Raw genomic sequence first — 23,870 nt, forward strand, 5'->3', positions numbered from 1 at the left:
TGGTCATCTGAATTAAATTCACCCATTCCTGTCCATTTTAGTTCACTGATTCCTAAAATGTCGATGTTCAGTCTTGTCATCTCTTGTTTAACCACGTCCAGCTTGCCTTGATTCATGGATCTGACGTTCCAGGTTCCTATGGAATAAAAATTTTTACAGCATCGGACTGTCTTTTCGCCACCAGTTACTTCCACAACTGAGCGTCCTTTCGGCTTTGGCCCAGTCGCTTCATTCATTCTGGCGCTACTTGTACTAGCCGTCTGCTCATCCCCAGTAGCATATTGGATACCTTCCGACCTGAGGGGCTCATCTTCCGGCGTCATATCGTTTTGCCTTTTCAACTTGTCCATTGGGTTTTCATGGCAAAGATACTGGAGTGGCTTGCCATTTCCTTCTCCAGTGGATCACCTTTTGTCTCTGCTATGATCTGTCCATCTTGGGTGGCCCTGCACGACATAGCTCATAGCGTCACTGAGCTACGCAAGCCCCCTTGCCACGGCAAGGCAGCGATCATGGAAGGGGGCTCTGACTGATACCACCCCAATAAATTAGTTTTATGTCAGCAGGGGCTTTGTGGACTAGAATGTTCAAACATCCAACATTAAATGAATGTATACTGAAAGTTCACTCACCACATTTATTTTAGCAGTTAGTAATGTAAATATACAAACATATATATTGACAACTCATATATTTCTTAAACATTTGTATATTTGTTATGATGATGTTATTGCCACGTGCTTATCCCAATACCCACAAAGAGTTCTGTGGGATCTCCAAGACTAATGATTACTATAATGTAATAAATAAATAATTGACAACGGATTTCTAGTTGAAGAAAGGAGCAGCCGTTGCCAAATTTTTATTTACTTCCAGATTATGTTGCAAGGTTGCTCAAGGCTGTCGCCCCCCCTCCCGCCCCCAAAAGTACAGTTCCTTTCTGAGCTACGCTGGCAGTAACAAGCCCAGGAGATGTTTGGGAATCTTAAGCTTGATGGAAAAGGGGCATAAACGTGCTTGAAATAAATCTGGTGGCAGTAGTTGTATGTTGTCCTATAAAACTGCTCTCTTAATACCACTATAAAATCAGAGTCCAGTAGCACTTTAAAGACCAACAAAGATTTATTCAAGGCGAGAGCTTTCGAGTGCAAGCACCCTTCGGTACTTTAGTACACTGAATTCTAGGGGATTGAGTGGCTGTTTTGACAAAGGATTATCATTATCATTGGCTGTATCTGGTTGTGACACAGATGTAACAGAACTGATTTTTGCTATATATTCCCTGTCATGTAAGGAGATCATAGTCTGAGGAGGGGGGTGCTTGCACTCGAAAGCTCACGCCTTGAATAAATCCTTGTTGGTCTTAAAGGTGCTACTGGACTCTGATTTTATTGTTCTACTTCAGACCAACACGGCTATTCATTTAAATCTATCTTAATACCACTGTCATCATTACTGTTACTACTATTACAATGCTCCTTTCACATCAGGGTTGCTGCCTTTTTTAAATAGGCATTTGTACCTTCAAAAGCTGCAAGGCTTGTGAAGCATTCCTGGGCAGAGAGGGAAATCTTCTGCCTGTTAAATAAGACTGCCATCCTCCAGGTGGGGCCTGGAGATCTCTCGGAATTAAAATTGATCTGCGGACTATAGGGGTCAATTCCTCTGGAGGAAAAGGCTCCTTTAGAGTTTGGACTCTACACTATGACACTTAATGAAGTCCCTCCACTCACGCAAACACATTCTCTTAGGGCTCTATGCCCCAAGTAGCCAGGCATTTCTCATCCCAGGCTATGTGTTGAATCCATGGCGGGTAGAGAAATCCGAGCTGCTGCTGCTGCTGGGTTTTTTTTTTAAAGCACCCTCCGCTTGACGCTCAAGAGCCAGCCGGATGGAGCATAGAGCCGGAACTATTTGGGGCGGGAGCGAGGGGGAAACCGGAAGGCTGAAAGCGAAGCACACGCGAACCAAAATTGCTGGGTGCCGCATGGCCGGTGCGAGAGAAGCAGAAAGAACGTGTGAGCGCGATGGGGCGGCTAAACAAAGTGAGGGTTTGCTTTTGCTTTTGCTTTGTGAGGGAACGGAGGAAACCTGGGATGGAGGTCCAAGAGCGGCTTGTGATAGTAATAGTAGTTTCCCGGGGGGGGGGGGGGGAGACTGTAGGGGAAGGGAAAAGGCACCAGGCTGTTGTAGTTTTATCTCGTTTTCTCCCCAAGGAGCTCAGAATAACGTGCGTAATTCTTCCCTCCTTTGTGAGGAGGGTTGCGAGAGAGATTGGGGGCCGGCCGAGATAAAGTGAGTTGGAAACGGGAGCAGGTTACAACTCAGGTTTCCTAGGCACTGACTTCTTGCTAAGAGCACCGTACAACACTGCCCTTCCTGGTAATGAGTTGAGTACGAGGGCCGGAGTTAAATGGGTTTGAGTAGAAGGGCTTTTGAAACGTCCTGGCTGGATAAGGACATGATTGTGGGGAAAGGACAATTTTGAGGCTTTCTGGTTTAGTGTAGAGTTGTTTTTTTAAAGTAATTAAAATGCATCTTGTAATGATCCAAAGGAGTTGCTGTGTTAATCCACGGAATAAGAAATAATCATAGCTGGTATGATGAATATTTAGATTTTTATTCCGGCAAAAACTGTTATAGAGTAGAGATGTTTTGTTGGTGGGGTAGTGGAAAGTGCTGTCAAGTCGCATGTGTTACAGTGACCCCATAAGATTTTCAAGGCAAGAGGCATTCAGAAGTAGCTTGCCATTGACTGCCTCTGTGTTGATAACCCTGGACTTCCTTGGTGGTTTCCCATCCAAGTATGAATCAGAGTTGACCCTGCTTAGCTTCTAAAATTTGAGGAGATTGAGCTAGCTTGCACTGTCCTAGTCCAACATATGAACCTTTAGAAAACACCAGTTGTCTTGTTTTCCTTATGAATTAACATACATCATCCACATTGCCCCCATACTAGGGGTGCCTATCTCATTTAAATAGTAGTTTAGTAAAATAGTTCAAATGGCTGAAGCAATGGAGAAGCAATGCCTCTCCACAACTTGAAGAAGAAAACAAAATTGCTGACTAGTTCTTTTATGCAAGGACTTGCTTCTATCATTGAACATGGTGGTTAGTTGCACCCAGCTGACTGCCTCTCTTTCAAAAGACCTACCAAGACAAAATCTTCTTAACACTGGTACATCTGCCTCATCAGTTTGCTATTTTACACTGGCATAAGTTTTTCAAATCTCAATAGTTCCTAATAGGATGCCAAACAATCATATCAGTGCTGTTATAAATGTGTCATGCTTTGAAATTACCAAGATTCTCAGATGGCATGACTGTTTGAAGGATCATATTCCAGAATTATGTTTCCAATATTGACTTATGATTTTTAATTCCAAGTATCTGTAGCTGGGGCTCTTTGGAAAGGGCTATTCGGTGTGAGAGAGAATTTTGAGTGGGACAATGGATTCTTAGGAGTTCTCCCATTCTATACTATTTTTAATGTCATTTTTCCTCGGCTTCCCCGCAGACAAAGAATCAGAAGAAAGAGCGTGCAGCAGCCCAGCATCGGTCTCAGGAGGAATATAGCACTGTACCTCACTCCTTTGTCTTTCACCGGGGTCATATTGGTAAAAATCTGCAGCAACTCATTCTGGATGTCCGGCGTGTGATGGAGCCATATACAGCTACTAATCTCAAGGTAGTGTTTGATAGATGGGTTATGCACTGTGCTTAGTGTTGTGGGGAGGATTGTACTTTGGTTCATGATTATTCAAAGAATGTGCAAAAAACAAGATGTTGGCCCAATGCTGTTTTTAAGGTGATATTTGAGAGGGTCTGTGAGGGAAATGCATAAATACTTAATATGTTGCATTTGGCTGAAATGTTGATTGCTTATCTTTGGGTGCAAGATGATTTACCTGAACTATATGCATGGGAAAATAGAATTTCAAAGGTCATGAATAAATTAACTGCATATAAACAGCTTTGGAAGAAAGAAATGAATGCAGATTATATGTGTTGGAGAAGGTGGCCACCATTTATTGATTACGCCAATAGCCAAAATAACTTAAAAAATGTTAAGAAGAAGGTTAATTGATATTACATTGGAAATTTGCTTTGTGGAAGAGTAGGGAATGTTAATTGTGGTTGGGAGTACAAGATTGTTATGTGGCCCCTTTCTGGGTAATATAGCAAGGCTTTAATTTGGGTGATTTCTTTAAAAAATGTATTAAAAATGCATGGAAGAAGACCAGGCCTACTGATGGTCTTGTGAAATAGAGTAGAAGAATGAAAATTGGGGCTCCTAAATTTGAATCCTGGTTCTGAAGTAAATTCAATTTAATGGTTGTCTGTGAAGATAAAAAATTGATTATATCCCTCCCCTGTCCCCCTGGTCACTAAACGGTAACATGGAAATTATAGAGAGAAAAGAATAGACTTTGATCCTTTCTGTTTGGTTCCTCAGCCAGATGATTACAATCAGTAATGCTTCTTAAACCTTTTTTTCGTTACCATCCATGGACAGAAAAATTAGCTCTGCTCAGAGTTCTTTAACATCAATGTCCAATCTCTGTGGTCATGAAATCTTTGAAAACAAACTAAATGAATGGATGAATTTATTGTTGAAATCAGAGCCATAATAGCCATACAAACAAAAACATTGACTTAATTATACAAATCAGTTTTTTATGCAATTTGAATTGTTATCCATAAATCAGCTTGTGTGCCTTTATTTGTGAGAGACAGCTGTGTTGGCAGGCATACAGTTTTTGCTGAAATGGCAGACAGGAGAAACAAGATGGAGACTGTGATCAACAGAATGATGAACCCTACAAACATTTGCTGATATTACACTTAGATTTTAAAACTGATGTTTATGTTTGAAACATTCCATGATTCAGGAGAATACCCTATGCAGCTTTATGATTGTTGAGGTTTCCCTATCCCGGATTTTGCCCTTGTGAGTCTCATGGCATGGGTCTGTCTCTTTCAGGTGCGAAAGAAGAACACTCTGAAAGATTTTGTGGCCATGGCTGGACCCTTGGGTATCACTCACTTCTTGGTGTTCACCAAAACCCCAACCACTGTCAACCTTGTAAGTGCCAAGTTAAGTGTTACTCAGGGTGGGCAACAATAGCTTCAAGATTAGAGTCTCTGGCAAGTCTGGAATTTAGACACTCTTGGATTTGTGCTGCTCCCTTATTCAGTTGGTCTTTGGAGCACCATGCAGCTTGATTCCTTTCTCCATTGATCTGTGTAATGTTCAAACGTTCCATGTTCAGAAACCTTTTCCCTATCAGCTTGGCTATTGACATTGCTTTTGTGGCTTAAAACTCCTAGGCTACCTACTTACCTATGTATTGCAGGGGATTCTGATACACCTTCTAGGATGTATCGTTATTTCATATATGCAGCACTGGCCAAGCCTACTTAGCCTTGCTGCTTTCATCCTTACACCTGAACACACATGGTACCTTGCTTTGCCGTGCTACATAATGGCTGTGTCTAGAACAGGATGATCAGTGCTAGGTGACAAACTGATTTTTAGGAAAGCTTGCCTGCCATTGAACACTTAATTGAAGAAGCTCTATTAAATGTCTAAGGAATCTCAGTATCCTGGAGTACAAAGCTTGAAATCTGCTGCCTTAGATTAGTGTTGGTTCCAAATGTGACATCCCCCTTCTTTGCTGTATACATACCTGTTGTTCATTGTTTTTATATGCCCAACTAAATTCCTTGCTGACCAGATGCAAATGATGACAATGCATTTTGCTGAGTGAAATCTATGATATTCACTTCAAAGTAAACGCACTGATGCATCCGGAGCAAGCTGTACACAGGACTCCTATGTGTTGTGTTGCTGATGACACTCTGCCTGTAACCATGGCTGTTGAATTGTAGAGCAGTGGGTATCCTGGATTTCCATGTTTTCTACTGCTGACTTTTTTTTCTTTCTTAGAAACTTTTCCGTCTTCCTGGTGGACCATCCCTGACTTTCAGAGTTACTCAGGTACTAGCATGGGGTGGTGATGTCTCTGGTAGGGAAGGGTAGAAGGGGCTGGAGCTCTCTCTGAAAACCTTGTTAGTTAGAGGCTATATCTATGGCTTTTCTTCCCTGGGGTGTGTTATGTAGGGAGCTAAAGCTTAGGTCTTTGTATGCTTTATCAAAGTGCAGATTTTAGTTAATATTGTCTGAAAGTCTGTGCTAAGAAAAATTATCCAGTTTGCTAAAACTATGCAAATTGACCAGCCCTGTGCAATTTGTCTCATACGTTATTCTGGCTTTTCCAGGGATCACTGGGAATCATAGCCAGTCACCTGGCTTCTATGATAGTAGCAGGATTTCTCCCTCTCCCCCCATTTCAGGCACATCTGATGTAAGGGCTGGACATCTGGTGTAAGGGGTAGGTGTTCAGGAAACTGAAACCTACCCAGTATGGCATCCTGAGCTCCTTCACAATCATGAATTTTGTACAGCCCTGACTGAGTCCTTTCTGAAAAGGGAATTTTGGGTTTCAGGCTTCACAGGCCTGTGCTGTCTTCCTCCTCAGTATTGCTCCTTTTCTCTGCTGTGCAAACCCTCTGCTCTTTTTTCAGTATTCACTCATCAAGGATGTTGTATCTTCCCTGAAGCGGCATCGGATGCACGAGCAGCAGTTCACCCACCACCCACTCCTGATACTCAACAACTTTGGCCTTCAAGGCATGCACATCAAGGTCATGGCCAGCATGTTCCAAAACATGTTTCCTTCCATCAATGTCCACAGGGTGAGTGTGTTCTAGCCTGGAGATTGTGTAGAGGCAAGCTTTTGGCTGTGTTCTGCTACTCAAGTTTATCTGGGCTTTGAATTCTGTGTTTTATGCACCCCAATTATGCCCTGATGTCAAGAAAATGTGTATTTACCATGGGTGCATCCTGCCAAAGATTAGTCCATGTTTTCGAATTAGACCTGTTTAGGGAGACGAGGCTGAGAGAGTGTGGCTTAGTTCCTATTGAGATAGTAAACTTGTGGTCTGGGCCATACAAGTTCAGAGTGTTGTCCATCAGGTGACCAAATGTGTCTTAGTTAAAAAAAAAAACCCAAAAACTTACTTATAGAAAAGAGATGTGCTGGTGAGGAGGCTAGGCTTGAAAATGCTAGCTTCCGTATGAAAGACATCCTTTCTGTCTGAAGGAGAGTCATTTATCGTATGGTGTGTGTAATGTAGCTAGAAGCTCTGAGTTTGTCTAGCAGCCTGGTGAGAGATGTTTGGAGGTGGTTTGCCATTGCCTGCTTCTGCATCATGACCCCTAGTGTTGCTTAGAAGAACTAAGTCCAACTCCTTGGAGGTCTTCCATTCAATACTTGCCAGGGTTGTCCCTGTGTAGCTTCTGAGATCTGACAGGAATCAAGCTCTCTTGGGCTATTCAGGTCAGGACTTTTCTAAAGGAAGATGCAGCCTGAAATGGTAAAGATGCAAATTTTCTACTCGGTAAGAACTAGACAAATTGTTGACCCAAATTCACAGGGATTTAACTCTGGTTTCTTCACCGCACTGTCATTCAGGAGTACAGCCCTTTGTTTCTTTGGCTGAGCGGTGCTCACTGTATATAAAAATATAGCCAGAGGAGAGTGAGTGTGTGTGTGGGAGAAAGATTTTTTTTTCAGCCTGGCTGCTGACTCAGATTTGTTTTGAAAGCAGGCCTACTGGGCAGTGCTCCCTGTTCTGCTTTATCGCTCTGTTCTCTTGGTTGCTCTTAGCAGGAGTGGTGGGCAGAAACCACTCCTCAGACCAACGGCCTAACTGCTAGTCAAAAGAAAGATCTTCTCCCTGTTATATACCTTGGCTCTCATGGAATGTGTTCCTTGTACCCCAGGTTAACCTGAATGCCATCAAGCGCTGTGTGTTGATCAGCTATGACCCTGACAGTCAGACGCTTGAATTCCGTCACTAGTAAGTTTTTTTTTTAAAGTTCTGCAGATGGGTTGAATCCAAGTGTGTGCCTGGCAAGGAAGATCAGGCAACATGTCAAGCTGCTTCTAAAAGAGATGCCTAAAATGGCTTGTGGGCCAGCCATTCATTGGTGACATAGCACTTGCCTGTCACATTTTATTTCATCCAAGGAGCTCAGGTGGTACATGTTCAGGTGCCCTTCTCCATCTGTCCTTGCAAAAACCCCATGAGGTGGGCTTGGATGAGAAAGACATATAGAGTATTCCATCAGAGTTTCCATCTGCATTACCTACCCTAAGAAGAGCAGGATACAAGAATAGAGTATTAATATCATAATGCATCTTTTAAATGTGTGCTTTCAAGCCTGTAGAAATGCCCACCATATAGTGCCTTGTTGGGAGAAAAATTGTCCCTCTTCCAGTGAGAGTGGAATATTCCATTTTTTTCTCACAACAGACCTGTGAGGTAGCTTAAACTCTGGTCACCTAGTGGTTGAGTTGTGACTTGAGCCCAGGCTCACGTTCCAAACACTGTCCACCGCACTGCCTTGGTGCGACTGCAGATAAAAGACTGTACCTCCTGTGCACAGGAACAGGAAAATTCCCATCCTAGGGATGTGCCTGGGTTCAAATGATGAGAGTATAGTCTGCTGATGTCTCTGATTTTCTTTTGGAGTAAACGCTCTGATGCACCCAAGCAATTGGAAATGGAAGGCGGTGCTGTCTGGAGAGCTCCAAATTTTTGTCTCCTGTTTTTGCTTTCAGATGAGTCTGTCAAACTCCTCTCTTAATACCTTAGCCAAGATCAGGGATGCTGTTCTCCTACACCCCTTTTCCAGTTTAGACACATAAATTCCAGCCAGAAGGCTGGATATCAACTCTATGTATGCAAGTAATTTCTGCTAGCCTAGGATGAAGGAAATATCACCCAGAGTGGTGCAAGGAGCTAAAAACATCTCCCTCAAAGCTCAAGTCTGCTTTCTTGTAAAGCTGCCATGCACTGAGTTGGGCTCCTGTCCCATCTGGTCCAGTTCAGAATAACATTAATAGCCTCATCACAGACAGTAGCTGTTGGGGGGGGGGTCACCTGTGATCCCAGAAGCTGATGTTGTTTTTGGTGCTCCAGGCATGGAAAGCATACATTCCAGAGCTCCCTCCCTCCCGTAACATTGACATACCTGTCTGCACGAATCCTCACAAACAGCCTTTCCCACTTCTGGTGTTTTGCAGCAGTTTGAAAGTGGTGCCTGTAGGGATGAGCAAAGGGTTAAAGAAGTTTCTGCAGGAGAAGTTTCCCAACATGAGCCGCCTTCAGGACATCAGTGAGCTGCTGGTCAAGTAAGAGATTAGCTCTGGGTTAAGGCCAGCTTCCTCCTGAGCACTTGTATGAGGACGGTTGGTTCTCAGTGGGGCTAAATGGGGTGGTGACTATGGGAAGGCTGCAATATGTGCTTCATGCTCTGTTCTGTAAGCCTGTGACTCCTGTCTCCTGTTCCTTATGTTGGCTTCTTTTTTCTGTTCTGCCAGAGCTTCTCTTGACTCAAAATGCCTGTTTTGCTTCCTGTTGTTGCTTCTCTCTCTCTCTGCCCATTCTTACTTTTCTCTCCCGCTCTTTTGCCTTTCTCTTTTAAACATGAAATATGGCCAGTGTATGTTTTATATGGTACGTCATTCATAGTAAAGAAAAGAACACAAATATTTTGCTTCTCACTCCACTGCATAGAGATGTTGCCCTCTCCGAGAGTGAAGCCGAGCAGGATGGCAGTCACAACATCACAGAGCTGCCTCAGGCTTACGCAGGCCGTGGGAACATGAAATCCGAACAGAGTGCAGTGCGTCTTACTGAGGTCAGTCACAGGCCCCTGTGCTTGCTCATGAGGAGGTTGTGGGTGTACTGGGTCCAGCACAAGGCTAGGCCGCTGCAGCGGGAGACTGAGATCTTACTACCGTTGCCGCCATCTCAAACCTTCCAGTTCATCTCTCTGGAAGCATATCAGCAATAAGATTTCCAGGATGTCTTTGTTTTGTGCCTGAGGGTGTTATCTGCATTTCTGTTCCCTGATCGGTTTGCCGTGTCTTCTCCCTATCCAGATTGGCCCTCGCATGAGGCTGCAGCTCGTCAAGGTGGAAGAAGGCTTAGGCCAGGGCAATGTACTGTATCACAGCTTCAGTGAGTATTCTTGGGCTGTTATCCACATGGATCTTTTTCACCAAGGATGAAAGGAGACAGTGGTTGTTTGTAGAGCCCTTCTGTTGTGAATAGCAATGCCTTGAAGGCCTGCCCTTAGAGCAGGGCAGATGGAAGAGGTGGGGGAAGGGCAGCACAGTTCTCTCTTGGAAGCGCTCCCATGTATTTTATGGACCTCTTCATAACAGTCTGGAGTAATAGGTCTGAAATTCTTTCATGGGTTTTCAAGAGCAATAAATTGGCAAAGGATAGAAACAACTAACATTCCTTGGCTTAGGGGCACTTGATCTGTCTCTTCTGTTCCAGGCCTTCATTGGCTTTGTAAACAGGGCTTGCACAACCCATGTCTCTCTGGGTCCCTTATGAATTGCTAGTAGCTCAATGGGCTTGGTTTTGTTGCAATCCCAAATGAACAAAAGCAGCAGATTATCAGGTATCTGGCCAGATCACATTAAACAGCTGGAAGTACGGATTGTGTAAGCAGACCTGAGATAAAGCTGAGGTGGGTCACCCCAGCAGTGAGTCTTTTTTTAAATTTAAAAACCACAACACCACCCAGGAAGAAATCTGTGTTTTAAGAGGAGAGAGAGACTAAGAGGAAAACAGATATGAAAATGTCTACCCAGTATGCTGCTGCTGCAAGCAAAAAAAGGCAAATTTAATCCTGGCCATATTTAGAACAGGCATAAAGAATAAGCTTACTATTGTGTCGGACTTATACAAGTTGTAGCTAGATGACACATGAATATTGTGTATTGTTCTGGTCACCACGTCTAAAAACACTATAGATCTTGAAAAGGTGCAGAAAAGATGATCAGGGGGCTACAGCAACTGCCCTATCAAGCTTGGGCAGGGCTGCTTAAGCTAGAACAAGTTGGCTGAGGGAATATACAGTGGAGGTCTTTAAGATTATGCCTGCTGAGGTGAGTGGGCAGGGAAAAACTTTTTCTGTCCCCTGAAACAGGATGGGAGATCCAAGACAGAAAAGCCTCGCTGCCACAGAACGTGGTCATGGCTGCCAACTTGGAAGGCTTTAAAAGGGGATTGGAGAAATGCATGAAGGATGGGGCTACTAGTGGCTACCAGTCAAGATGGATATTTATTCAGTACCAGAGGTAGTATGCCTCTGGGAAGCACAGGCAGGATGGTTCTGTGGGCTTCCTGGAGACAGCTGGTTGGCCACCGTATGAACAGAATGCTGGACCTGAGGGGACTTTGACCCGATCCAGCAGGGCTGCTCTTATGTTCTTATGTTATGCTTAAAGGCTGTGAAGGCTGTGAAAGTAGAGTCGAGTCCCACGTTTAAGAATGCCACTGCTACAGTCAGTGGCACCAACCTTCTGCTGGTGGAGCTCCCAGTGGCACTGAACACCAGTGATTTGAGGAAGTCAGTTGCTTAAATGAGTTGCCCTACGACATCCTTGTACAAATGCACCCTGCATTCCTGAAAGCATTCATCTTGGCCAGATCATTACTGTCAGAGTTTGGTTGTAGCCCCTGCTTGGAGGGCTCCTTGGGGAAGCAACTGCAAATGTTAAATGCTTCCACTTCCTGCCTCGGACAGTGGCAGTCTTCCATTGCTTCCAGTGGGATCAGGAGAACCCTTCGGGAACACCAGAAAGATTATATCCAACTGCATTGTGCGTCAGTCCAAGCAGACAGCCAAGAAGGAGGAGGGGGTTAACTGTGTGTATTTCTTGCCTTGTGTGACTTCACATCCACTCCAGTTCTGACTCCTACCTACAGTTCACAAGACTGAGCAGGAAATCCAGGAGGCCCTAGCGAGGAAAGAAGAGAAGCTGCAGCTGAAGGCTGAGCGTCGCCAGAAGCAGGAAGCAGATGTGGAACGAAAGAAGGGACAGAGGGCAGCTCACAGGTGTGTGTGTTTGGGGGTGGGGGACTGGATGTTGGCACAGTTTTTGTCCCAGCACTCTTGAAGCCTAGAGCCATGCCTGGGGTGTGTGGGAAGGTGTGTGCTTGATTGTGTCACTGATTTGGGGGCTGTAGGAAGAAGAGCCTGGAGGGGATAAAGAAAAAGAAGCAGCAAGCAGAAGGAGGAGACAGTGATGCAGAGGATCCTGGGTTGCAGGAGGACCAGAATGCAGATGAACCATCAGAGGATGATGATACAGAATATTACCGCCAGGAAGTGGGAGAAGAGCCTGACGAAGGTTGGTGTCAGCAACTTATTCTTGATGGGAGGGATGGAACATTTGGTTGAATTCAGTTCTGAGCATGCTCCGACACCCCACCCCCAATAAATGTTCTGATGCCTCCAATAGAGAAGCATGTGCATGTGTGAAGTCCATGTCCATTCCTTTCCCCAGTCATTGGTTTGTTTGTTCTGTTGTTACATTTGTATACCGCCCTTCCCTGAGGCTCAGGGCGGTTCACATGAAACATAAAGGAACTATACATCAAACTCAGTTTTTTTATATTGAATAGAAAGAAAGGCAATGGTAATGATGATAATAATAATAAGAGAATAACAATGAAACAGGGCTATGGTTGCCCAAGTCAGGTGCATGGATTCCTGGGAAGGAGGTTCGGGGGCCCAGTGGGTGTTGTTGATTCCCATTGACCTCAACCAAATGCCTGGTGGAGGAGCTTCCCTCTGCAGGCCCTGCGGAACTGTCTTAGTTCCATTAGGGCCCTGATCTCCCCGGGAACTCATTGCATCAGATGGGGGCCAGGACAGAGAAGTCCCTGGCTCCAGCCGAGGTCCAGTTTTTGATGGATGGTTAGTATAGGATTCCAAAACTTCAGATTCTTGATTGCTGACCTTTCCATGCAACCAAATGAAGCAGAAACAGGATGTTGGTCACTTGTGATGGCTTTTGTCTTTAATGATTGACATAGTTGCATTGTGTAGTTCATAATTTATGTTAGCCCGCTGGAACATTCTCAGCATTAGTGCCCACATTTACCCCTAACCCTGGACACACTTAATGTAGTTACATATGTCTGCCGTATTCTTTTGGTTTGTATGGAGACGCAAAGTAAAACCTAGGAAGGCTTCAGAGTTTTATAGGAAAGTTAACAGGAGCAGTTTTTCTCTGTCTTTGCAATTTTCGATTTGAAAAACTGTCTCTGCTAATATTCCTTCTACACAATAATGACAGAAGCAGGAGCTCCATTCTCCATTTGCATCTGATGCCGTCCTTCTTCCTATTGTTCTTCCAAGAAAAGATTGGGGAGCAGCCCACTTGTAGATCCCCACTTGCTGTTGGTGCAGCAGTGCCTGTCCTCACTGCCTCCTTGCTGATGCTCTTCTTTGCTGCACCCACTCTAGATTTATTCCCACAAAGTGCCAAGAGGAAAAGAGGCCACGGCCAACCTATGAAGCCCCGAAAAAGAGGTAAATACTCCCGCTCCGGCGAAGATCAGAACCCAGCCCCTGGAGGCACAAGCCCAAAGGTAAAGCACAGGAAGATTCCACGGCCCAGGCAGGGCTGGCAGCCAAGAAACTCGCCTGGTCTTAGAAAGCAGCAGCAGCAGCAGCAGGATGCAAGGCAGCCGGGAAGAGCACGGAATGCCAAGCGGAAGCAAGCCCAAAGACCAGGACAGCAGCGTGGTTCAAAACCTCAGGGGGCCCGGAGGCAGGGCAGGCCTGGACTGTTGAGGAAGCAGGTGCCAAAGGGAAAAGGAGCCTTTAGAAAGCAGAGACGTCCGGGGAGGAAAGGGCTAGCGTAGTGCTCTGGGACCGTCCTTGCACTTGGCATTTGTTCTTTTGTAATATACAGGCTCCCCAAATTGTGCGTGTGTGTGTCTATATCAGGCTTGTGTCTGCTGTGCAGAAAACTGGTTTGGATCTGTGTGGGATGATCGTAGGTAGATGCTGGCTAGAAATGGCAGCTGACTGCGGTCATATGACAGTCACTGCAGAAGAAGACACAGGCGTGGGACGATGGAGAAAATAGACGGCTGCTAGAACTTGCAGCATGCAAGTATGAATCCTCGATCAATGCTACCTCCATCTCTTCCCACTCCCAGCCCTCCACTGATCTCACTGGCCTCATTTGCAGCAGAAATGCTGATTTACTAGCTTAGGCAGGAGGGTACTTTTCTAAGAATGTATGTATGTTACCTGTCCATCTAAACAGCAGGGCAGGGTTACACCCCAGGTATAGCCAGCCCATTCAGTATGTTCAGGAAAGCAGCTTATTTACTGGATTTTTAGGCCACTACTCTCCTGCAAAGATCTCAGGGTGGCTGACATTTAAAACCCCCATACATAAAATCTATAAAAATCATTTACAATTAAAAATTTATCAGTTAAAACATGGTCCAACACTACCCCAAAACCTGGAATTATGTAGGTCTGAAATTAGATTTCCATACCCATTTCCATTTGCTGGCAGGAGCTCATGGGAATTGTAGTCCATGGACATCTGGAGGGCCGCAGTTTTGACTACCCCTGGACTAGGGTATCCGCATGGAAAGTGTGGAGGAGGCCTGTTTTTATGAAACAGGACAAGTGAGCGTGTGTATAAGATGAGCTGAAGCCTGTCTCCTCCTCTCCTTACCATGGCCTTGTTATCTAAAACATTGTCCCAGTCTGATTGCACATGCCTACCCTTGTCGTGCATGGTGTGACCCTTGTATTGGCCGTAGAATTTAATTGTACATACGTGTATCATCCCTAATGCACATAATTGTCGCACTCCCAAACTCACAATAGCTGTAAACATTGGTCTCCCTCTTTCTTGGGAGGGGGGAGGGTGAGGATCAGGGCTGGCCACCATCAGATCTGCCAGAGATCAGTGGATGTCCACATCAAGCAAGAAATGAAAGGAAATGTATAATTCCAGTATTTCTATCTCTATGCTCATACCCATACTCTGTATCCAAGCCCCACCCTAACCAGCTAGGGGGGCATAAGGGAAAAAAATCCAGTCTGTGTTACAACACAATTTGCAGATCAAACAGCCTGTTCTTCAGAAGCCTGTACTGGTGTGGTAAATTTCATGGAAGATTCTAGGTACTTCTCAGAGAGCAGTAATTAAGAGTCAGGCTGGCCTGTTTCACAACTTGATTTCATAATCATGTGCCAAAAGCCCTGTGTGGGACAAGGACCATTGGAATTGCACAATAGCTGTTCCTTGGTCCCAAAGGCTTACAAGCAGAAATATAAACTTAATGGATTTCATAGAGCATAATCGATTCCGTATGGAAACTCTATCTCTAATTTTTTCCCCTTCACTGTCAAGTTGAAAACCTGTAAGGTTTTCAAGGCAAGAGACAAACTAGTGGTTTGCCATTGACTGCCTCACAACCCTGGTATTCTATGGTCTCCCATCTAAATAATAAACCAGAGTGAACCCAACTTAGATTCCAAGATCAGGATAGTATGGGCCACTCAGTTGGAGGTAAGCTCTTTGCAAAATATCTGGCCATTAAACTTATAAACTGGACATCCAACAATTACATAATAGGGCCAGAGCAAATAGGGTTTAGGAAGGGATACACTACCTTAGATCATTGTACTATTTTAGCTTTTTTAAGCCAGAAATACACCAAACCTAAGAGGGTCAAATTATTTGTTGCCTGTATTGATTTAAAAGCAGCCTTTGACTCAGTTTCCAGAGAGAAACTCTGGATAAAATTAAACAATCTAGACATAGACCAGCGTCTACTCTTTCTATTAAAACAGCTCCATCATAACAACCACTGCCAAGTCAAATATTCTGCTGAGGGAAATTTAACACCAAAAATCCAAATAAACATAGGAGTGAAACAAGGTTGCATCCTTGCCCCTCAGTTATTTAACCTTTTCTTAAGTGACTTACCCTTCTATTTTGACAAAGTTAATGATCATCCCCCCATTCTTGGCAAAAGACCCACTCCACTTCTTTTATATGCAGATGACACAGTTATCTTATCTAGAACTCGAGTTGGCCTTATACGCTATCTCCAGTCATTCAGAGATTACTGTAGTGACAATCAACTAAAAATAAACTTTGAAAAAATGAAGATCATGGTATTTGCAAAGACCTGATATAAGTTTCCCAGGATAATAAATGGTAAAAATATAGAACAGGTCAATCACTACAAGTATTTAGGCATAAACTTTTCTTATAATAACAGTTGGGCCAACCATAGAGAAAAAACAATCAAATCTGCAAAAGGCCAGTTGTCCCTTTTAGCCAAGTTTTATCATCAAAAAGGCAACAAAAACCTTCAAGCAGCCATTAAAATCTACAATGCCAAAATAATTCCTCAGATTCTTTATGGAATCCCAATATCAATGAATGCATTTAATAATAAATTAGAGAACATCCAATCCTTCTTTTTCAGAAATTTGCTAGGAGTCCCAAACTGTGTGGCCAATCATACACTTGTCACAGAATTTGGCCAACAGAGTCTAGAAGTCCGGGCTTGGTTTCAGTCCTTTAAATACTGGTTAAAAATTCATTTCCATGCTCAAACAGGTAGTTTGTTAATTAACCTTTTGAGTGACCCTTATTCTTTCAGCTGGCTGGGCAAAATGTCAAAAAAACTTCAAATTATGGGTCTGGACATCTCATCCCTTAGCATGCAAGACGAAAGGATGATACTAAAACTAATATCACAGACTAGAAGATCAGGATACACAGATTCTGGGCTCCTCTAACAACAGTGTATGTTCTCCCCGCTTCTGGGATATTCCCTTATCTTACAAATCCATGCCTATGTATCTCCAAATTTTGGAGACACACCAGTTTAGAAGAGCATTTCTAGTAGCTCGCTTAAACATCTTTCCCTCAAATGTCACCCGAAGAAGATTTTTGAAGATCTCCCCTCAGGAGAGATACTGTTTACATGGATGTAGTGTCCCTGACACTTTGTACCATATACTTCTGGTGTGTCCTAAGTTTGAAGTATTTCGTCGCCCGTTAGCTAATTATCTGAAGAAATTGAAATTCAGCTGTGTTAATGAGAAACACTGGATTAAAATGATATTGGTTGTCCGTTTATCTCACTCTCAAAGCAGAGGGTAGCAGTTGGGAACCACTGGTTTGGATTTCTACTTTCCCCATGAATTTTGCTAGGCTAAATGAGTTTGAACCAGATACACTTAGCCTAATCCGCCTTGCGGGTCTGGTGGAAGGATCAAATGGGGGAAGCAGAATTAGGGGAAATAAAAGGGTGCTGCGTCATTACTTGCTTCCAGTGCACCCTGTAGGTATTCCGATGACAGGTTTCAACTGCAGCCCACCTAACACTGCTGTCTGTTGCAAAGATAAACAGTGTTGTTCTTGAACCATCCAATATGCTTGTGAATATTCTGTGCTGCCAGTTCAGACATTTTCACTGTTACGAGAACACTAAAATATAGACCCCATAAGCCATTTTAAAAATCAAAAGCACTGCAGCCACACAAGAAGAACCAGCTGTTCTAGAAAATGAAAAATAAATTGGTTTGCCAAGAACAATTTAGGAAGTGAAATAGTTGTCATGACAAATGAAGATTAAGTGAAGGTAAAAAGGATGAGGGTTAAAAAGGCCAACAGGATGAAATGAGAAATCATTCTTATTATCAAGATTTAGGAAATTGTGCTCTTATTTGGATTCTCCCAAAGGAAATATTGCATTCTCCTACCAAACTTAGGGTCTTTCCGCACAAGGACCAATATTGCCAATTGGTTTCACAAAGTGGAAATGCTATTTTAAATAGTGGAATCTCGGCGTTCCGCATACCTGCATTTGTAGTGGAATCCAGTAGCGTTTCATTCGTTCCCCACAGGTTTCCGGTCTCGGCAAAAATCGCTAGAAAGGAAGCAATTTTTTCTGTGCTTGTTCCCGCCCCTGGCCGTCAATCAAACAAACAGCCAATGGGCAGTTGTTATGCTCCGGAAAAGCCCCTTTCCCTTTAAGCATAGGTTTAAAAAAAAAAAACACACACACACACACATTGCAACGAATATGCCTTGATTCTTCCTAACGTAGAGACCCATCTAGCAGGCGTGTGAGCTGGCGAGTCATCGTTACCACGCTCCCCCGAGTGAAAAAAAAATCCCCCCCCCTGCACGGGTGCGATTTTCGGCCGAAAATAAAGGGAACTTGCAAACAAGGCTGTGTTGTGCTTGGGAACTTAGGGGAGCTTTAAAGCCCTTCTGTGGAGGGACTGTAGCTGGAGAAGCCTCGCTGGGTGAATGAAGCCTCGCTGGTTCGTTGCTTTTCCCACTTGCTCCGAGGGAAAAAAATGGCGATCGCTTTGCCGGAAGTTCGGAGGAGAGGGCCAGGAGGAGGGACTTCGTTGCAGCCGCTACATTGAGAATGCACAGGCCTTTTTTGCAAGTGTTGCAGGTTGTTGGCAGGAGTGTAGAGATTTTGAGGGTGAATCCACTTTTCTGGATTCACCCGAAATCGCTACAACAAAGCAATTTTAGCTCTAGTGTTGCAGGACTGTTGCAGATTGTGTGCGATGTGATGCGGAACGGCAAATTAGTAGCGTTTACCATTTGCAAGCCTTCTGCTACTTTGAACTCGTGTGGAATGGCCCTTGATTTAAGAATACTGGTAACTCAAAACACCCCAGTACTTGATTATTTATTATAATATGTGTATTTATAGGCATCCCTTCAATTTAACAATGATCAAAGTAGTTTGCACTACATAAAATAAATAAAAATGCATATTTAAATCATCACTCCAAGACATTTTGCAAAAATTTTAAAAGTCCTTCCAGAACTTTAAGGAAGACCTGCTGTGAGGGGATGAGATGTCTCAGTAGCCTGAGAGAGAGAAAATATATTCATGTTCCTGATCCTAATTCAGATTACGTGCACATCTGAACTTGAATTCAGCTCTAAGGTTTCAACTTTGTGACTGTAAAGGAGCTAAATAGAAGCTGTATGCAAATGCCCATACATGAGACCTAATGCCAGTATATAAATGTGTGTGTGTGTGTGTGTTATAATGAGAATTTAGGAAGATCCCTCCCGATCCCACACTATCTACTACTTGGGCCTAGAGGTTCTAACAGCAACAACTGCATCACCACCGGGCTTGTTACCCCCAGACACCACCAGGAGGCAGATCACCTTGCTTCCAAATATTAACTCTTTCCTCTCATTTTTAGTCTGCTTACCACAATGTAAAGGTAAAGGTATCCCCTGTGCAAGCACCGGGTTGTGTCTGACCCTTGGGGTGACGCCCTCTAGCGTTTTCATGGCAGACTCAATATGGGGTGGCTTGCAAGTGCCTTCCCCAGTCATTACCGTTTACCCCCCAGCAAGCTGGGTACTCATTTCACCGACCTTGGAAGGAGGGAAGGCTGAGTCAACCTTGAGCCGGCTGCTGGGACTGAACTCCCAGCCTCATGGGCAGACAGCTTCAGACAGCATTTCTGCTGCCTTACCACCCTGCGCCACAAGAGGCTCTTACCACAATGTAGCAAGGTGGAATTTTCAGCCCGAGCAGCAAAGGCGTGGTGGGTGAGGTTATCTCCCCAGGAACTGCCGCCTACCTCCACCCCACTGGTTACAAGGCCAAGTTGGCTTTTAAAACGTTAGGTATATGTTAAGGGAGCTGGTTTCACATAGCAAGATTGCATGGAGACTGAAAGATTAACTTCTTTTCCTTGCACAGCACCAGGGCAAATTAAGACTGCACAAAAAGACTGCAATTAGCATCTTATAGGCAGACTGTTTCAGTTGTTTTTGGCCTTCAGATGCTAACAGATGGGGCCCCTAGAAAACTCTGTAAGGGGGGTGGTGGAATAAAGGCACCTCCTGGACAACACTCTGCCCACCTTCTTTCCACCGGAGACTAGGGCAAGCAGTAGGTCTCTTTCCACTCACTACCACTTGCCTACTTGCTTTTCTTCCCCAGAATCAGCAGCAGCACAGCCACCTCATTTCCTCCTGTTCCCTGCTACTTGGAGCTGAAGTGTCCATGTCTCTTCTGGACCCACAGATTTAATACTCTTATCTGCCCCTCTGTGTTCGGCTTGTCTTCCTTCCTTCACTCTGGCAGCCTCTCCTTTCAGAAACGTCTAGCCAGGCCTAGTTGTACAGTGGGGAATCAGTGAGGGCACCTCATTTTCCCTACACTATTTCCGGCCATCTCCTGTAGCCTCACCTTTCCATGCTTCCTTCTCTGCTTCCCACCCATCTATCAAGCTGTCTTCTATCCACCCCCCATCTCCAGCTCTATTAATTACTACATTTATACCTTGCCCTTCTCCTCAGTGGGGAGCCTAAGCAGTTTATTAGGGTTGTGCGCACCGGCATCCAAATCGTCCGTTCCAGGCTGAAGCAGCCAGCGCCGCACTGCAGGGGGGGGGGCAGGCCTGTGTGTGCGCCTAGTTATGCACCAGCACCCGTGCTTCCCCGTGCTTACATCGTTTTCCTCTTCTCCATTTTATCCTCACAATGACCTTATAAGGTAGTTTAGGCTGAATGTATATGAGTGCTCCAAGGTAATCCAGAGAGATTTGAACCTTAGTCTTCTAAATTGTAGACTGAAACTCTAACGACTATACCACTCTCGCTGTCATTGGGTGACTTCTATTAAATCCATGGATTGTCAGACATGGACACTCAGCTCCAACAAACCAATAATTTCACTAGAACCAGGAATACTGAGCAACAGCAATCGGAAGTGGGCAGCTTATATATGCTCTTGAGGCTCCTCCTAAGATGAATAATTAACGGAAGCTCGTAATTGGTCCATAAGCCTTTTCTGTTATTGGCTAAGAGTCCAGGGGCAGTGAATCCTGAAAGAGGGCTCAGGATCCCATCTTTAAGTCCAAGCTCAAATTTTCTTACAAGGTCCTTTGAGAACCACATGCACAACAGCTTCTATTGAACAGAAGCAAGCAGCAGTGCTGGAGTGACTCATGCAAACTGCCTGGTAGTTGCTGCTGGACCTGGCACCAATGAATCATCTATTAAAGGTCAAAATGCCCCTGGGAAAGGACTATGCACCCTCCCATTGTCTTTTACAGAGTCACACCAAGGCTCGAAGATTGGCAGTACTGTTCTGGCCACCAAGCAACAGCTACTATACGCATTTATTTCATAAGGCTACAGGTGCAGCTTATTTGTTTTTGGTGAACTTAATCCCCCCTTGAGATTCAGGTTCCACCCCACAAACCTGGAATATTTTGCTTGGGGAGGCGGAGCCATGGCACTTGGATAGCTCGATTACTTCGAGCTCCTGTTCCACTGAGGGTCAATCACTGCTGTGATTGACAGAATCGGGTTTTGGGTACGCTAACCCAACCATAAATCTTCTCAGGAATTCCTTGTGAATCTCTGGGGCCTCTCTGTTCCGCAGGGAAATTAATCTCCCACTGGAACGTAAGCTCAGTGTGCACAGGGTCCAGCAAGCGCCGTCCGCCATCTTAAAATCTTTTTTCCTTTTCTTCTTTTTTCAACTCTGCAATCTACAAAGCTTATTTTAATCTTCCAAGATAATTGGACACCTCCCAGCAAGACCTTCAACTCACCACAACTCCGGAGCGAAAACATCTGGCAGACATCAGATCGAGCCTACAAACAGTGAGTGGGGTTTCCCTCGGCACCTTCTTCCCTGGAATGAACTCTCGGCGTGGAGAGTTGCTCTCGCTAATCCAAACAAGCCAGAGTGACAGGATTTATTACCACTGAGGGGGTGAAGCAGCCAAATTCCAAGATATTGAGTCATTAATCAACGCAGAGATGCAAGTGCTTTTCCGCTTCTCCGTCTTTACTCTTCCCCCCGTTTCTGGCTCTGCTTGATGCCACCTCATCATGAGGCAGGCTAATTTTCTTTTCTAAGCGAAGAAGGACTTAAATCAACTTAAACTAATAAGTATTATATCTGTTTTTGGTCTTCGAAGATAAGAGAGATTAGAGCCGTGGAATCTCGCGAGAACTAAGCTCTAGAAACATTCCTTTAATTCAAAACAGACTGTTGCTTTCGTTAGGACTCTGTAGGACCTCTACTGGCTATCTGCAAAATTGCAAATATATTTTGGAAACAACATATGCATAATTGATTAACAAAATTCCAAACCTGGAACATGTTTTCGTTTAAAAAATTTGCATATCTTCTAGATAAACAAACACAAGACCTGAAAGAATCTCTAAATGGTTCACTTAAAAATATGCTCATGGAGTTTAAAGGCATTAAGGAAGAAGTCTCTAACAGGAATGATGAACCAATGGTAGTGGCTGATGATTGCTTTAAACAAGATGGAAAATTACCAGCAGAAGAGGAATCTGAAATTATGGAGATGGAAAAGGGGATGTCAGAGTCTTGCAGCTCAGATAAGGACACCCTACCTGAGAAGATATATAGCCACTCCAAAGCAACAATACACAAGAAAGACATATGGATCTGCGGTGAAAGCAATCGATTGAAAGGAGCTTCATGGAAAAACATCTGTACTGATATTGGAGTCCAGGAGGTACAACTGCTTCAAGATTTATCGATGTATACTTCGAGGGAAAGACTACAACTGTACTTTCCCAGCCAAAGACCAATAGGACAGAACATTAGTCAACGGGAGCTACAAGACGTAATAAGCCTCGAAATGAGACCTCCTTAAGAAGCTTGGGGAATGGAAATGCAACACAGTGGTCGAAATTCCTTTCCTCTTTTACCTCCTGTATGCAGCCATATAGGCAATATAACTAGTTAAGAAGTTAATCTGGGGTCTAAGATCTTTTAAGTAAGCTGAATCTGTATTATTAAACCTAATTTCGCACTGCCTACTAGCTCAAAATCAAAGCATAACTAAAAGGAGACACCTAATGGAATGGGCTTATATTATAGTGTGGGGTTTTAGATTTCCTATGATAGCTGAATTTGAATTATCTAGCATATCTCTGTAGTGACTTTCAGCCTAAACTTAATGCATAACTAAAAGAAGGTTTTTAACTGAGGAGGTGTAAATATAACTAACGAAAAATCTATTCTATTAATTAATGAAGACTCCATTTTATTATTTCTGGTATTAACAATGTATACCTATACATATTTGTTTCTCTCCTTTCTGTACAATTAAGCAGGCTTATTCTTTTTTTTCCTTTTTCCCTTTTTCTAGTGAAAATGTGGAGGGCTCTAGGACTACGTTAAGTATAAACTGTTTATGATTGTTAAAACTATCAGAAACTATGCAAACAAATGTTGAAATGATGGTAACAAGGTAGACTTCTCTTTTTAAATGTGGTGCAAACGTGAAAAAGTCTATAAAAAGTCTATAAGCTTTGGGTAAAAGTCCATAATATTGTAGCCAGTTTATAATCTTAAATGGAGAGAAGAGGGTTTTTAAGATTGAAACAGGGAACCAAAATGTTTTTCCACAGTGCTTCCTAACCCACATACAGAGCTTCTTCTTCTATGCGACGACGGCAGAAAAACTAGAATTGGCCAAGAAATGGAAAACGTAAGAACTACCCTCGACAGAAGACTGGGTGAATAAACTAGCTGATCTTACCAAGATAGTCAAACTGACACTAAGAGGTCTTTCAAGAACAATGGGGCCCTTACCTGAACTATTTACAAAAGGGATTAAAAATGGGGAACCAAGTGTATCAAATGAAGAGTATAGCTCTCCTTCTCTGTATTAACAATGTAGATTGCATGTATCTTACTGTCTTCAACTCTTCAATTCTGGAAAATAAAATAAAAACTTTCTATAAAAAAAAAAAAAACCTGGAATATTTTCAGGTTTGCAGAAAGATTTGTCTTGTCTGTTCATGGCTTCCATCACCGGATTTAATTAAACAAGATTGCATGGAAAATTGTTTGGGCAGTGGGGGAAGGATTTCATGGGCAGTATC

At 43.7% G+C, this 23,870-nt stretch overlaps 1 protein-coding gene and 1 non-coding gene across 2 annotated transcripts; both read left to right on the plus strand.

Moving 5' to 3' along the window:
- The first annotated feature begins 1,894 nt into the window (after positions 1-1,894).
- On the plus strand, positions 1,895-23,768 carry PPAN (peter pan homolog). Its single transcript, XM_077325820.1, has 12 exons — positions 1,895-2,045; positions 3,518-3,688; positions 4,985-5,086; positions 5,951-6,001; positions 6,589-6,759; positions 7,850-7,926; positions 9,156-9,263; positions 9,649-9,772; positions 10,017-10,095; positions 11,860-11,989; positions 12,121-12,284; positions 13,406-23,768. The coding sequence occupies exons 1-12, from the start codon at positions 2,028-2,030 to the stop codon at positions 13,804-13,806; spliced, it is 1,596 nt and encodes a 531-aa protein (XP_077181935.1). The 5' UTR covers positions 1,895-2,027; the 3' UTR covers positions 13,807-23,768.
- Positions 5,735-5,816, plus strand: LOC143834625 (small nucleolar RNA U105B). The gene has a single exon (XR_013229872.1). It is a non-coding gene; the product is annotated as a small nucleolar RNA U105B (small nucleolar RNA).
- Positions 23,769-23,870: the final 102 nt, after the last annotated feature.

The sequence above is a fragment of the Paroedura picta genome, chromosome 3 (genome assembly GCF_049243985.1).
Source record: "Paroedura picta isolate Pp20150507F chromosome 3, Ppicta_v3.0, whole genome shotgun sequence".
In the NCBI taxonomy this organism is placed as follows: Eukaryota; Metazoa; Chordata; class Lepidosauria; order Squamata; family Gekkonidae; genus Paroedura; species Paroedura picta.

Bases quoted from the DNA above. Each gene is read 5' to 3' on its own strand.
- PPAN (XM_077325820.1), top strand. The intron at 5,087-5,950 runs GTAAGTGCCAAG...TTTCTTTCTTAG, and splicing joins CCCCAACCACTGTCAACCTT to AAACTTTTCCGTCTTCCTGG. The intron at 6,760-7,849 runs GTGAGTGTGTTC...CTTGTACCCCAG, and splicing joins CTTCCATCAATGTCCACAGG to GTTAACCTGAATGCCATCAA.